General features: G+C 37.0%; 1 protein-coding gene across 1 annotated transcript in view; it reads left to right on the forward strand.

Annotated features, from left to right (window-relative positions):
- SMARCC1 (SWI/SNF related BAF chromatin remodeling complex subunit C1) overlaps window positions 1-15,956 on the forward strand; it is a 121,889-nt gene that overhangs the window by 30,126 nt on the left and 75,807 nt on the right. Inside the window, exons 8-12 of the mRNA XM_068982944.1 lie at window positions 1,334-1,409; window positions 6,148-6,273; window positions 9,110-9,231; window positions 11,740-11,864; window positions 12,999-13,058. Coding sequence (XP_068839045.1) covers window positions 1,334-1,409; window positions 6,148-6,273; window positions 9,110-9,231; window positions 11,740-11,864; window positions 12,999-13,058 — 509 coding nt within the window. The remainder of the gene's footprint in view (window positions 1-1,333; window positions 1,410-6,147; window positions 6,274-9,109; window positions 9,232-11,739; window positions 11,865-12,998; window positions 13,059-15,956) is intronic.

A 15,956-nucleotide genomic window follows, 5' to 3' on the forward strand; every position in this document is an offset into this window, starting at 1 on the left:
AACTTTTGAGAAGTGGCTAAAGCCAGCCAGTGCTTGTTACCGTATTTATATTTCATTTAGTTATGACTTTGTTCTATAATGATTTATTGGCCAATATAGGAGCATTGATAAAGTAGGTAACTTGGCAGGTAATTTTATACTTATTTCAAAATTGTAGTGGGGGAGGGGAGTAATTTATATCAGTGTGTTGGATTTCACTAATAAGAGAACCATTGAGCAGAGACATGTGAAGATTGGAGGGAGTGAGCTAGATGGATATCTGGGTAGTGAGGAGCATATATAAAGGGTATGAAGGGACCCCCGCTTGGTGTATTTAAAGCACATTACTAAAGCCCATGTGAGTTGAGTATAACATGAGTGAGAGGGAGTTCTAGGAGATGAAGTCATAGGACCAAATCATGAAGCCTTGGCAAACCAGTGTAAGGATTTTGACTTAACTCTTGAATTTGGTGCAGGTTGGAAGGTTTTAAACAGTGAGTGGTATGGACTGACAGCTTTTAAAAGAAACCGCTCTGGTTGTTCTGTGAAAAATGGAATCCCAAGGGCTTTGCCCCAGAGTGGAACTGTGAGAAGTTAGATAGATTCCAGACATAATTTGAAGGTAGAAGTGGTAGAAGTTGTTGATAATTTGATTATAGGGGTAATTGAGAGTGAAGTCAAGGATATCGTCCAAGGATTTGGGCCATAACAACAAGAAAAATGGAATTGGGATTTTTTGCTAGGTCATGTTGGGGTTGGGATGGCATTATATGTTGACTTCTGGGTGTATTAGGTTTGGAAGCTTTATTTGGCGTATAGTGAGAGATGTAGAATTGGCGATTGAGTTTATGAGTCCCGAGTTCAGAGAAGAGGACAGATAGGCAGATACAAGATTTCAAGTCATCAGAGTATGTTTGAAGCCGTGAAACTGCGTGAGATGATCATCAAGGGGTTGAATAGGTGCGGGGATTATTCCAGAAAGTGAAGCTTGGGGCTTCAGTGTTAAAGAAGTTTGGGAGGAGAGGAGAAACTAGCCATGGAGACAGAGGAGAGGCTAGTGTCCAGAAGAAGTGCCAGATAATAGCTCTGTCTTAGAGGACAAGTAAGGGACATCCTTTGACGAGTGGTTAACATGTTAAAATTCTGTGCACAGAGGCTTAACCTTTGGGTATCACGACGTGAAGGTTACTGTAGACCTCTGCAGGAGAGTTTTCTTGTTAGAGTGTTAGAGACAAAAGAAGGTGATAATTTGCTATTACTGGATCCTAACAGTATTTCTAAAATGTGTTTTTACCTCTAGATCAAAGTGAATGAATTTGGGTTCTAATTTCTTTTTCCATTTTTTTTTTTATAGCTATGATACTTGGGTCCATAGTAATGATGTTGATGCGGAAATTGAAGATCCACCGATTCCAGAAAAACCATGGAAGGTGAGAGATCTTTTTTAAAACAGAATTTTTTAAAAAGTAAAAACAAAATTTACTGTTTCATAAGTTAATAGCTCTTCTTAGGTGTTCTCAACAACAGTGTTTTAAAGAGGTATATGCAGAGTGATGACCTTTCTTATCATCCTATTAAGAGATACCTGTGGTCTTGAAGACCTCATTATCCAGGTCTTAGATTAGATGTCTGCAATGATGTTTGAGGACACCTCAAAGCAAGTTAGATTGCAGTTTGAGATATTGAGAAAGGAGTGTTAGAAGTGGAGTTGAACATTGTTGATGTCATTTAGGAAGGCTAGGAGCAGTGCTTGCATGACTTTATATAGACTTGTCTTACTGTTCATTTCTATTATAATGTTTTCAGCTTTTAATGTGGAAATTTTGAAAGTTGCAAGAATAGTACAAAGCAAAGCACTGTTTTATATTCTTCTTCCAGATTCCCCTCTTATTATTGAAATAATTTATCATCTGATACAGGGCCTGTATTCCATTTTCACGAATTGTCCTGTTGATGCAGTAGGCTTTATAGTATATTTAAGTTTTTACCCTGATCCAGGATCCAATTCAGGATTACACATTACATTTAGTTGTTACATCTCTATATTCTATTTTAATCTGAAACTTTCAGCTCTTTTTTTTTTTTCTTCTGTGACATTGTCATTTTTGAAATACATAGGTTAGTTGTTGTTATAGTTCTAGAATGTCCTTGAATTTTAGTTTGTATGTTTCCTCATTATTATGTTCAAAGTATGCACTTGGGCTGCAGTATTCCATACCTAATACTGTATCCTCCTCCGTGCATCATACTGGGCACCTCCTATTGTCCATTTTCCCCATTATGGCTGATAGTTGGATTGTTTGTTAAGATACTATCTGCCTGCTTTTCTCACTGTAACATTACCATTTTTCTCATCAACATTTAAGATACTTTATAGGGAAAAACTGAGAGTGCAGAAATACCCTTTTTTTTAAATTGAATTTCTATCTGAAGGTTTGCTCGTTGATGAATAGTTTCTGCGAATGATGCTGTCTGTCTGCAGGTGGCATTTCAAGTGAGGACAGGTCCCCCCTTCTCCCTCGTGTGTCTGCGCTCTGCGGGCACTCACAGAGCACTGACAGTGCTCCTTCCTTTTGATGAATTATCTGAATTTGGCCAGGGGAAACTCCTTTAGGCTGCCTCCTGTGATCTTCTGGCATTGTTTGATTCATTTTTGCATACCTCGTACTTTCTGGGACAAAAGATGTTCCAAACTCTTTTTGTAATGTCCCTATCCTAGTATTTTTACAGGTAGCTCTGTTTTCCATGAGTGATTTTACATGATTTTTATTGACTTTTATATAGGATAAGCAACACTTAAATTGGATCAAAGTGTTATATTTTAGACCTGGTTCAGCCTGTTTCCAGTTGTGTGACCTTCAGAGAGATAGCCTTTGAGCTTTAGATTCCATATGGAGTTAGCAAAAATTACTTTTTGTTTTAAGTAAACTTTTAATTTGGAAATGAGTCAAACTTACAGAAAAGTTGCAAGAAAAAGAATAGTACTTGGCATACTTGAATACCCATTATCCACATTTGCCTGTTAACATTTTACTCCCTTTTTGAGTTACTATTTATATTTGATACTTGCATATAAATATTTTTTCCAAATCATTTGAGGTAAAGATGCATATGGAATGGGTCTTTAGGTATTTTAGTCTACTGTTTATATTTCATTGTTGCTGCTTGACCTGGTCATTTTTTAAAAATAAATTTGTATTGGAGCATAGTTGATTTTCAGGGTTGTGTTCTTCTGTACAGCAGAGTATATATCAGTTATACATTATCCAGTCTTTCTTAGATTCTGGTCCCATATAGGTCATTACGGAGAATTGAGCAGAGTTCCCTGTGTCATCCAATAGGTTCTTATTACCTATGTTTCGTATAGTGGTGTGTCCATGTCAGTCTCCCCCTTCCTCCCTTGGTAACCGTGTGCTTTCTACATCTGTGACAAATAGCTTTGTCACCTTTTCATGAATTCTTTGACTTCCGGTGTTTCTTCTATGAAGTGCTTGTTTCTACCTCCTGCTTTTTTCCATTGCATTGTCTTTTTCTTTGTGGATGTTATTTAGATATTCTGCATAAGAACATGCATGGTTATGTCATCATTACTTGTATTAAAAATAGATTTTCCTAGTAAGCTTAGCTTTTTGTTTTTTGCTTCTGAGGTCATCTTGATATTTTCCTATCATCTTTAAAAATTACTCTTTAGTTTTGCATTTTGTGTATAGAGCTTTTATTTTTTAACGTGTTACGATGTAGGAAAGATTTCTTCTTGATGTGGTGTTAGGTCAGCTCTCCATTCAGGGTGGGAAGATATTGAACCTGGATTTGTCTCCCAATGATCCATGCCATTTCTGTCAAAAGTAAGCTTTTATACAAGTTGTGGTTTGTTTCTTGACAGTTACGAAGTTTAATTAGTTGATTTGTTCTGAGTAGTATTCCCACTTTTTTCTTCAGGAGTCGCTTGGGTCTTTGCACTTTTGTATAAAGTTAAGAATCAGTTTGTTGAGGTCCATATTAAACTCATTGAAGTTTTGATTGGAATTATATTTAAACTATAGAACAACTTGGAGAGAACTGACGTCTTTACAGTATTGAGTGTCTCAATTTGTGGAAGCAATTTATCTCCCTATTTATTTAGATCTTTTATATCAGTAAAGTTGTATACTTCTCTTCAGATTTCACTGATCATCTCAGAATAATCTATAGTAATTATACATTTTGAAATTTTTTCCTCTACTAAGTCTGGTATATGGAGTGTCGATTGGATAAAACTATGTTTCCCTTTGACAAAGATTGGCAAATTGTATCCTCTTGGGTAAATTAAAGGCACCTGTTTTTGCATATAAAATTTTATTAGATCACCAAACCCATTCATTTATATATATTCTGTGGCTGATTTCACACTATAGCAGCAGAGTTGAATAGACCTGAAGAACATATGGCTTGCAAGCCTGAAATGTTCACTATCTGGCCCCGCAGTAAAGCATGTCAATTCCCTCTATATTTGTGTTGTCCCATTATCTTCAGGGAAGATGATTTTAAAAAACAACAACAAAAACTACCTTTAAATGTAACTGAAGAGGTTATATCCAAACCATTCTCTCATTGAAAACTTGAAAAGAAAGTGAACTTACGTAGAATATTGAGTTTTAAGCCAGCTTTTTCAGTCTACTCTTTTACTTTCATCAAGAGGCTCTTCAGTTCCTCTTCACTTTCTGCCACAAGGGTGGTGTCATCTGCATATCTGAGGTTATTGATGTTTCTCCTGGCAACCTTGATCCAGCTTGTGCTTCATCCAGCCCAGCATTTCACATGACGTACTCTGCATAGACATTTAGAACTTAATACACTAAATCACAAGTTTAGAACTGGGCTTGATAGCAGTTTACCACAGTATCATTTTATAGGTAAGGAAACTGGGCTGATTTTATGTAAGATTATACAACCTATTAATATTATTCTGAGGCGAAGGTATTTTTATGAGAAAGATTAATAGAGCATAGTAGTTTAAGAGCTTAGGCAGAACTCAGTGCAAGCCTAAGTTTTCTCTCTAGTAGGGTAAGTAATTGGGCAGCTTACTGACACTGTCTCTTTTGCTCATTAGAAAACTGGAGAGGCTAACCTGCATTGTTTAGAGGGATTAAATGAGATCATATTGTTTGTAAGGTGTTCAGCAGAATGACTGGCACAGATGATTGTTAGTTGTCCCTACTGTCCTAACATACTTTCTCAAGAGAATTCTACCAAGGTCTGCTGGATAGTAAAGAACGTACAATGTGAATCTTCCGCTCTGCTTTTAAAATACATATATTCTTTTCAGTACTTTGAAAAACTATTAAATTTTCAAATGCTGTGACATTTGAAATTTGTCTAAAATTTACCTTTTGTAATTACTTAGAATGTTATTGAATGTATAAATATAGATACATCCTTTATGCATAAAGAAATGATTATCTTGGGCCTTCTGTTTTTGAATGTTTTTCTCACTGATTTTTTGGAAGATAAAGATGCAGCGATTAGTGAAATGAACCACATAGTGAAATACGAATACCATATGGTATCGCATATGTAGAATACAAAATTTACTCCTAGAAACAGTGGAAAAGTGGATGCCAAGGATTGGGGAGTAAGAGAAATAGGAATACCAGTTTTCACTGCAAGATGAATTAGGTCTGAAGAGCTAATGTCAAAAATGAAAAAAGTTGAAAGCAGTGTATTTTAGACTTGAAATTTGCTGAGTAGACTTAAATGTTCTCTTATGTTCATACTAACACACACGTGATATAAATATGTGTGGTGATGGATTCACTGGGGCAGGGAATCTGTCACAAAGGGTACACATGTCAAATCACAGTGTACACCTTAAACGCCTTCACTTTTATTTTTCAGTTATATCTTAATAAAACGAAATAAAAGAGGACATGATTATAAACTTTAAGGGTCTTGATTATCAACACCTCAGTGCACACAAAACTTGTGATGCTATTTTACTATTTACCCAAAGACATGGAATAAAAATTAGACATGGTTAAGTTGCCACTCGTGTCGTTAGTAGTCTTATATTTTTAAACTATATGTAGTTAAAGCTTTAAGTATACTAAATCAGCTTGTTTCATTTTGAGTACTTTAAAACTGTAGCCATTTATTATTTACATAGCTCTTCATGCTTTGATGTGATTTTAGGTTCATGCGAAATGGATTTTGGACACTGATGTTTTCAATGAATGGATGAATGAGGAGGATTATGAGGTGGATGAGAACAGGAAGCCTGTGAGTTTTCGTCAGCGAATTTCAACAAAGAATGAAGAGGTATTTGGTTTGGCACCATTTTTTTTTCTCTTGGTGTTTTCTTCCTTGGCCTGTATCTTATCAAATCTTATTAATAAACTAATGTACAAAGCAAGGGTCATCAGCCATCAGGTGTATATAAAAAGTTACTAAATGACCATAATGATCATCTCAGGAGCTGGCGTCTCCCAAAAAGGAGCATGACAGTCTCAGAGAGTCATTAAGGTTTAAAGTGGGTCATGCAGTATGTAAGGTGGTACAACTGATTTTGGTTTCTAGATCTTGAGTATGAATTTTGTAAGCTAAATATCATTTTCCACAGGAAAACTAGTTTAGTTTTAATATTTTTTAATAACTTTGTTGGGCTTCCCAGGTAGCGCTAGTGGTAAAGAAACCTCCTGCCAATGCAGGAGATGTAAGAGACGCAGGTTCTATCTCTGGGTGGGGAAGATCCCTTGGAGGAGGGTGTAGCAACCCACTCCAGTATTCTTGCCTGGAGAACCGCATGAACAGAGGAGCCTGGTGGGCTACGGTCTAGGATTGCACAGAGTTAGAGATGACTGAAGTGAATTAGCATGCACAATAAAATGTAGGCTTTAAAGGTCTCAAAAGTTATAGTTCAGTTCTCTTTTGAGGCGGCCCAACTTGACAGTAAACACTTAATCTTTAAGCCACTTAAATATTTATCCATGTTTCCTTGTAAGGTAAAAGTTTAGAAGTGGGTGTGTCACTAGAGAAACACTTGAGACTGAGAAGAGGGCTGACGTGTGTTCATGTTGGGTTGTGACATTTTCAGATGGACACCTGTGAGTCCAGGAGTCTATTTTGCTGGGGACACTTAACATTTTTGCTTTTTGTCTTGTATTTTAGTTTTCTGAAAAAAATCTTGAGACATAATACGTTTAAAACAGAATTTAGAACATACAGTTCTTTTGTACCTATTTTCAGCCCTGAGACTTTCTTACTAAAACTGTTTGTCACACACTGAAGATTCTTTATTTTTAAGAAAATATTTAAAAGTTGAGTCTTTTTCATATCTTTTAAATTCCTATTTTCTTTGGCATTTGACTTAAATTTTTTTTTAATTTTACTCTTCCCCCACTTAAGTTGTTGGTGTTCATTTGCTGAGTCACGTCCGATTCTTTGCAGCCCCAGGAACTGCAGCACACCACACTTCTCTGTCTTTTACTATCTCCCTGAGTTTGTTCAAACTCATGTCCATTGAGTCAGCAATGCCATTCAACCATCTCACTTATGTGCTTATGGATTTGTTTCTCCTTAATGTATTTCAAGCCGAGTCTTTTGTTACTGAAAATAACCACATGATTGAATTGGCATATTCAGATCTACTCCTGCTCAGATTTAGATTGTTTATTCACTTATTTTAGGGGGGATTATATAAAAACTAATATCCCCCTTTAAAACTTTAACTTCAGGCTATACAATCAGAGATACGTGGTTTAGATTTTCTTTAAAACTTCTCTGATCAGGGGATTTTCCCAGTGGTCCAGTGGTTAAGGCACCATGCTTCCACTGCAGAGGGAATGGGTTCAGTCTCTCATTGGGGAATTAAGATCCTGTATGTCACTTGGTTGTGGCCACACACAAACAACAACTTCTTTGATCGCCTGTAAGATAATCCACATTCTGAATTTGATGCTACAGAGCTTCTGAAAGGAAATGGATAGTGGTAAGGGGTATGAGGGTACCAGAGGACATTGATGTTTAATTGATGTTTTAATCTCTGATTCTTTTTTTAACCTCAGATACAATACTTTGGATCATTTCAGGTGTCTTGTCTTTATTATGATCTGTTCTTTTAAGTGGGTAATTATCACCTACAGACTGACTTTTGTGTGTTGATTTATCAGTATATCTTACAACTCTGTGCTGTGCTTAGTTTTCAGTCACGTCCAATTCTTTGTGACCCCATGGACTATAGCCTGCCAGGCTCCTCTGTCCATGGGAATTCTCCAGGCAACAATACTGGAGTAGGTTACCATGCCCTCCTCCAGGGGATCTTCCCAACCCAGGGATCGAACCTAGGTCTCCTGCATTACAGGTGGATTTTACTGTCTGAGCCATCAGGGAAGCCCAAGAATACTGGAATGGGTAGCCTATCCCTTCTCCAGGGGATCTTCCCGAGCCAGGAATCAGACCAGTGTCTCCTACATTGCAGGTGGATTTTTTTCAGCTGAGCTACCAGGGAAGCCCATGTTACAACTCTCCTGAGCTCATTTATTAGCTCTGATAGTGTTTTTGTGGATTCTTTTTCCATACGTAAGATCATGTCATCTGCAAACAGGAATAGTTTTACTCCTGTGGGTTGGCTTTTAAATAAAAAATTGCAGGCTTGTTAACTTTTACTTCTTTTGAGTCATCTCTTCTGTTTCTTTTAATGATGAACTAGGAGTAGTTTCTGGTACTCTTTCACATGGTTATTCAGCCAGTCTTTGTATTTCATTGATTTAATAGCTTGTGTTTCATGTTTTTTCCAGTGGTTATTGTAAATGTTTCCCGTCCCTTCTCTTCCTTCCTCCTCCCCCACCTTCCCGAAACACAGAATTTGAACAGGAACAGTTTTTAGTTGTATGGGGTTTGAGCATGTCTGTTCTGTAGCAAAGTTTGAATACCTGTGGGGTGGTTCTTACATATCTATCGATGGTGTGTCACCTGGAAGGTAGGGAAAGTCTTCTGGCTGCTAATGGTCCAGGATGGTTTATATTGTGCCTTTCATTTACTCTGAGCTAGTAGGTTTGACATCTTCTTTGTGAAATCTTAGTTTTGGACAAGGATTTATGGAAACTGAGACATCAGCAAAGCTGGCTGATATTTATTTCCATTTCCTTCTTCCTAGCCAGTCAGAAGTCCAGAGAGAAGAGATAGAAAAGCATCAGCTAATGCTCGAAAAAGGAAACACTCACCTTCCCCTCCGCCCCCGACACCCGCAGAATCCCGGAAGAAGAGTGGGAAGAAAGGGTAAGAACTGCACTGTGATACAGGAGGCACTGAAACAGACTCGAAAGGACTTCCCAGATTTTTACCTTTACATGGGACGTTTGGCTGTGGGAAGTCTAGCTTCGACTTGGTACTGTCTTTCCCTGATTTTACCACCTGGTCCTGTACGTGATCCAAGTGACGTACGGAGGAGTGAAGCTCTGTTTTATGTTCTGCGTGGTGCAGCAGTGCAGTGCCTTGTTCAGTAAGCCACATTTGTATTTAGTGAATCTTGCTTGAGTGGAGGTTTTGATTTCTATTGAGTAGGTTCTTGTAGGGATTCAGGTCTTCCTGCCCTGAAGTAGATAATAGATGGTTCATAATACATAGTATATATTTTGTATGTAATAAATGCATATTAAATAAATACTTAATAATTTTAGGGTTGTCTAGCTCAAAATATATTTTAATAATTTCTTAAAGGTTACAGTTTAGTTTTAGAAGATGAGAGTTTCCAAAATTTATTCTTCTCATGTGACAGTGACTTACTTGAATTTCTGGCTATTGTCAAGTAGATCTTCACAGTGCAGACATCTTTTTTTCCATTAGTTTCCTTTTGTGACTTTCTTAAGCCACATTTGTCTTTTGCTGCCCAGAGCATGCCTTGAGTCTCACTATTTCTTGAAAGGTTACTTGAAGCATTCTTAAACATGTGTAGAAGCTTTTAGAGAATTTAAGAAACTCTTAGTCTCATAAATAATAATAATGAGTTAGTCACAGATACAGAAAAGATTTTTATCTTTGTCAAGTCACATGTATTTGTTGTTAAAATAGATTGTTCTTTGGGGTTTGAGGAGGGTAACCTTATTTTCCCAAACTTATAAATTTAGGAAACAAATTTCATAAATTCTGAAATGTACTGTTGATGTTCAGAGATTTCAGAGCTACCTGTAATATAACAACTTTCCCAAGTGTTTGGGGCCTGAAATTGATATGTTACTTTTCCCTTTATGGCCTAAGACGGGCTGCTAGGACAGGAATGGCCACAGAACCAAAATGTTATGTCCAGGAAGCTCACAGTGGTGGCGTTTAGCCTCTGCTGTAAGTATTGTTTATAGTCACTAAGTCATGTCCAACTCTTTTGTGATCTCATGGACTGTAGCCTGCCTAGCTTCTCTGTTCATGGGATTTCCCAGCAAGACTATTGGATTAGGTTGCCATTTCCTTCTTCAATCTTGCCAACCCAGGGATTGAACCCACATGTCTTGCTTTGGCAGGTGGGTTTTTTTACCATTGAGCCACCAGGGAAGCGTCACTCTTTTAAGTATAAAACCCACCACATTCACGTTCCCAAAATAAATGTATGCATGTCCTTTAATGTATGCATCTGCCTTCTAATGAGCAGGACTTCGCTCATTTAAATCCACTTAGAATACTCTTATCTAACCAAAACATCTTGAAACCTGTTTTCCTAACATTTGTTATATTCATCTTCCTCGCATCTTTTCTTGCTTTTAAAGTATTTGATCTGTCTGCCCCCTTTAATTTCATAGGCTTAAAAATTTGTCCTATAATTTTTATTTTAAAAATTATTTTTACACTGTATACCTTAGTCTCACCTGTGCCAACATGTTGTCCCTGTAGAAAGAGAGCTATGTGGATTCTCTCAGCAGTGTGAGGAATCTTCACTCTATTTCTCCATTCTCATTTCCTTGTCAGTATATTCTAAATTATTACCTCAAAACAGAATTTTTTTTTCTTATGCTTTTACTCATCATCCTGAAACATAGCCAACTTTTTAGTGAATTATTTTAGTTCCCAAGGTTTAGCTTAACTGTCACTTGACTAACTCTCTGAGGGTGGGGTGTTTTTTTTTGGTCCTTGTATTCCTTTTTTTGTGTCGATGCACATCACATTAAATGAGGTAGTTCATGATTTTCGTCCTGTAGTTCTTCAAGATAAGGAATCAGTCCATTCTTGTATGAACTTTAAATAGGCTTTCTTGTGTGTGTTAGTTTTAAAAATAGATGTTGATTTGCTTGATGAAAGAGCAATGGCAGTTTTTACAAATTTAAATGTTACTACTGCTTTTAGTGATTTTACTTTGCACTTCCTGGTGTTTGGATGATATAGAGAGCCAGGAAGAATACAAAAAACAAACAAACCAAAAGAAAAAACCCAAAACCACCCACTTAGTTGTATATATCTTTGAGAAAATTTCTTGTGTGATTCTTTATGATCTTTAAAATACTTGCTGTATTTCCATAGCAAAGTTTTTTTTGCTACACTGATGTAATTACCTTTTAGGATACTGTCTGCAGTTTGAATGGTAGGATTTCTGTGGCCATTTCTTATGCCCTGTAATTTTTATTTTCCTCTTGACAGGTGAGATGTACTTTGGGGAATGTATCTAATTTGTTTGGATTTATGTTTGTCCCTTAAAGTGATTCTGAGCATAGGTTCCCAACGATGTAGTTAAAATCTCTGAAATTGATTGCTATAAGTGGCTATAGTCAGTCTTGTTGTGTTCACATATCTTTTGTGTCTTAGCCAAGCTAGTCTTTATGGGAAGCGGAGAAGTCAGAAAGAGGAAGATGAGCAAGAAGATCTTACCAAGGACATGGAAGACCCAACACCTGTACCCAACATAGAGGAAGTGGTTCTTCCAAAAAATGGTTTGTATCCTTTTGCGTAGACATGGGAATGTTAGCTGTGATTTACTCACTCTCAGCAGGGCCATGGGATGATGCTCTCCTTGCTGTATGTCCCTAGTTCTCAGTGGAAGTATAAATTGATGAAGCCACTTAACATGATTTGGCTATCTCTTAAATTTAAAAATGGGTACATCCAGGGACTTTCCTGGCAGTCCACTGATTAAGACTTTGTGCTTCTAACGCAGGGGCACGGACAGGTTCAGTCCCTAGTCAGGAAACTGAGATTCCTATGCTTGCTGTGTGGTGTGGCCAAGATAAAAAAGTACACATCCAGTAGCAGTCTTAATTTCAGAATCCCTATTAAATAATTGCATGTCTATGTAAAGATAAGTATAAAAGAATGTTGATTAGAGAGTAATGAAAAATTGAAGATAAATAAACTAAGTTTCCATTGACATAGGGCTAGTTACCTTCTGATCCACTCATGGACACAGAGGCTCTTAAAAATGAAAGAGGACTTCCCTGGCGGTCCAGTGGTTAAGACTCTGTGCTTCCAGTGCAGGGGTGCAGGTTTGATCCCTGGTTGAGGAACTAAGATCCTGCATGCCTTGTGGTGCAGCCAAAAGAACAAAAAAAGAAGATATAACTAAAAATACATGGAAGATACATAGGTGCATTATAACATGAGATAAAAAGAATACTAAGGATTAAGCACAGTATGATTACTTTACACCCATAAGATTTAAAACCCTTCGGATGTTTTCAAGTCTCTGAGATGTGAAAGGCATCAGTGCTCCCTCAGTTTGTCTGTCTTAATGAATGGCGCACAAACGGGGATACACAAGCATAGAAAAAAATAATAAAATATACTTTTGGTAAGGGAGTTGAAAGGTTCTTTTCAGGGTTTTCTCTGTATTTCTGTATTGTTTACTTCTATGATGACAGAAGAGTTCTGCTTATTTAATTATTACAAAATATAGTCTGTTACTTTGTTAATATTTCTTAGCTGAGCTTAAGATATTTACTTGGAGGTGAGTATCAAATGACAGTAGAGTTGCCCTGAGATTCATGTATTTTTTAATCTTCTATTCTGTTTTCTTAAAAACAAGTAGAACTTTCCCCTTAAAACATGATTTTTTTTTCCTTTCTTTCTAGTAAACCCAAAGAAAGATAGTGAAAATACACCTGTTAAAGGAGGAACTGTGGCAGATCTAGGTAAAAATCAAAATCTGTAGTTTCATGTTGTTTTGTGTCAGAGATATGTCAGGTCCTTTGAGAATCCTTTCTTTACTGAGAGGTGTCACTTTCAGTTGCTGTGCTTTCCAGCACAGATACTTACTATGGCTGTGTTAGTACCATCATTGTTTAGTTACCTACTGTATTAGGAAATTTAATTTCTTAAGGTCCATTCTTTGCAGTCTTATGAATTTCTTTCTCTAAGCATAATGTTTTCTTGCAAACCAGCAAAGGTGGTAGTATGATACCTAAATCAGAATATCTGAGTTTTAAGGAAACAGTTTTAGTTAATGCACTTTTTATAATCTGCCTGGAATACTTGTTTCATGATGTGTGCAAATTGATTATGTCTTCAGAACAAAAATCTGGTAACTGTTAATACTTTGTAAGCCAACAGAAAGTTTCACTAACAGGATAAAATGAGAGTCACATCATCCTTCTACTGTATTTTCAGGTTATCGAGTACATTTTCACAAGTAAGGTCTAACTCTTGGATGTGCTGTGAGGGTAGAAAAGAGTGTAGTCATTTGTTCCAGTTTTTAAAAATAGTTTGAAACATCTTTTTTGGTGAAAGTTACATATGAAGTAATGATCTCGATTACTTTGTTCATTTGTGAAAGTCAAAGGTAATCCTAGTGTTTTCAGTATATATTAAATTTATGAATTGATGGGATTTTAGACCTAATGGGTATATTCAAGATCTCTTTATGTGGAAAAAGTGTCTTGGCTTTACTATCTCCTAGTCAGGTGAATTCTGTATTTCAAATTAATTGCTGTGATTCTTGATGGCAGACATGTGTGGGTGTTTGGGAGAGTTTTTCTACTTCATTTCACTAAATACATCCTGCTTTTTCTGGCTTCAAGCCTGTCGTTGGACATCAGTGGATGATTCTGTTTTTGATTATGTTGAAAGTAAAGCAGAAAATTGTCTTAATGACAGTTTATAGAGAGGTGCTATTAGGTCAGCAAAATAAAGTTACTATCAAAATGCTTCTTTCATAGCTGTTTTAATATTAGTAACAGAATATAGATTTTAAATAGCTAGTAACAATTTTCATTGTCCATAAGTTTATATTGTCTGTTTTATAACCATCACTTATCCACTGACTAAAAGGCCAAGAACACAAAAGCTAATGATATACAGTATTTTGTTCTATATTCTCAGTGCTGTGGCAGTGTAAAATATTCTTAAGACTTGAATAATCTTCACTGGGACAGTTTGTTAAATAGAATGCTAGTTTATATTTTAAAAGTTAAATCCTAAGAAAGAATTATTCCATAGTTTTAAGGGAGTGGACAGTTGTTCTTTTAAAAGTGAGGTGTCTGTTGTTGTATTTTTGTAGTAGACTTTATCAGAGGAGTCAGATTGAAACCATGATTAGGGAAAGAATGGGCTCCCGACTGGATAAAGAGTTTCAGTGCTAGGTGTAGGAGATCTTCCCTTTGTGTTAGTGAGCAGGCTGAGGTCTCAGTCAAGAGGGCTGTGCTTACGGATGCTGCTGACCATAACTGAAGGGTTTCACTCTTTGGAATCTGAAGTGTTTGTCCTGACTTTTTATCCACGGACCAACAGGCTTTCGAAGGATCATTTAAGCATTTGACTTTCTGCATTGGCTATAACCTGACTGATTCATCAACTAGGAATTATTGTTCAGAGTTGTTCATTGTTTTAACTGATCCATATTTTGCCTTATATGCCACCAAGCTAAGTATACCCAGTCATTTCTTTGTTGAGATCTCTGAAAGGTCATTATCCAGGGGCTGAGGTGTGAGTGCGTGTGTCCATACCTGGCAGGAGGACAGCATTGACTCTGTACTACCATCTAGGAATCAGTATATTGTATTATCAGAAGTGTATTTCCATTGGGTACCAAGACTCCCTCAAGGACGAAAATCTGTTAAACTAAAATGAAATAGTATAATTTTACCAGAGAGCGATTATTGTACTACCAGCATCTAGTGAGAAGTTGATTATCCTTTGGTTTACTATGACCCAAAGGACAAAAGTTCAATTTTGACAGCTTTACCCAGATTTCTTTCTGTTAGTCACTTCCTCTGAAAAAATAGTCCCTGTGCAGAGTAGGAGGACTAATGTTGGTAATACTGTAACTTACACTACCTCTTTGTGGCTATTTGTTTCTGACTTAAAAATCAAGGAACATGGGACTTCCCGGGTAGCCCAGTGGATAAGACTCTGTACTCTTAATGCAGGGGGCCCAGGTTCGATCCTTGGTCAGGGAACTAGATCCCACATGCCACAGCTAAGACCTGGCACAGCCTAAAGAAATAAATAAAATGTTTAAAAAAAAAAATCAGGGAACAGTGCCCATCTTTATGTTACAGGAGTACATGTCAGGTGTCATTCTATATTTGTGTGCATTTTTGCATAAAACCACGTTAGCCCCAGTTTATAATTAGGAAATGAAGACTTCTGGGGTTCAGGAACATTCCTAAGCGCACAGCTGCTAAGTGAGAGAGCCCAGACCCAGGTCTGCCAGCAGCGCAGTGCTTTGTCTCACTGCACTCTGCTCCTTTCTGTCAGCCTCTCTCTCATGCTCACTGGTCTTTCAGTTTTGTGAAGTCATCAGGTACATCCCCACCTGAGGCCCTTTGGTTTGGCTTCTTTCCCTCTGTGAAATGCGTGCTTTGTCCTTCTCTCAAGTTTTAGCTTAAATGTCACCTTTTCAGAGAGGCTTCCTGGTATATGGGCTCTGAAAGATCTACCCACTCAACATTGTTTTTATTTTCTGTATAGCAGTTGTCAGCATTCGATATCTTTTATTTTCTCTTCAGTCTTCTACCACTCATAACTGGAATGTAAGCTCCATAAATACGGGGGCTTTTTCTTTTTCATCATTGTGTCTTTAGCATTTGGAC

This window comes from Capricornis sumatraensis, chromosome 10 (assembly GCF_032405125.1).
Source record: "Capricornis sumatraensis isolate serow.1 chromosome 10, serow.2, whole genome shotgun sequence".
In the NCBI taxonomy this organism is placed as follows: domain Eukaryota; kingdom Metazoa; phylum Chordata; class Mammalia; order Artiodactyla; family Bovidae; genus Capricornis; species Capricornis sumatraensis.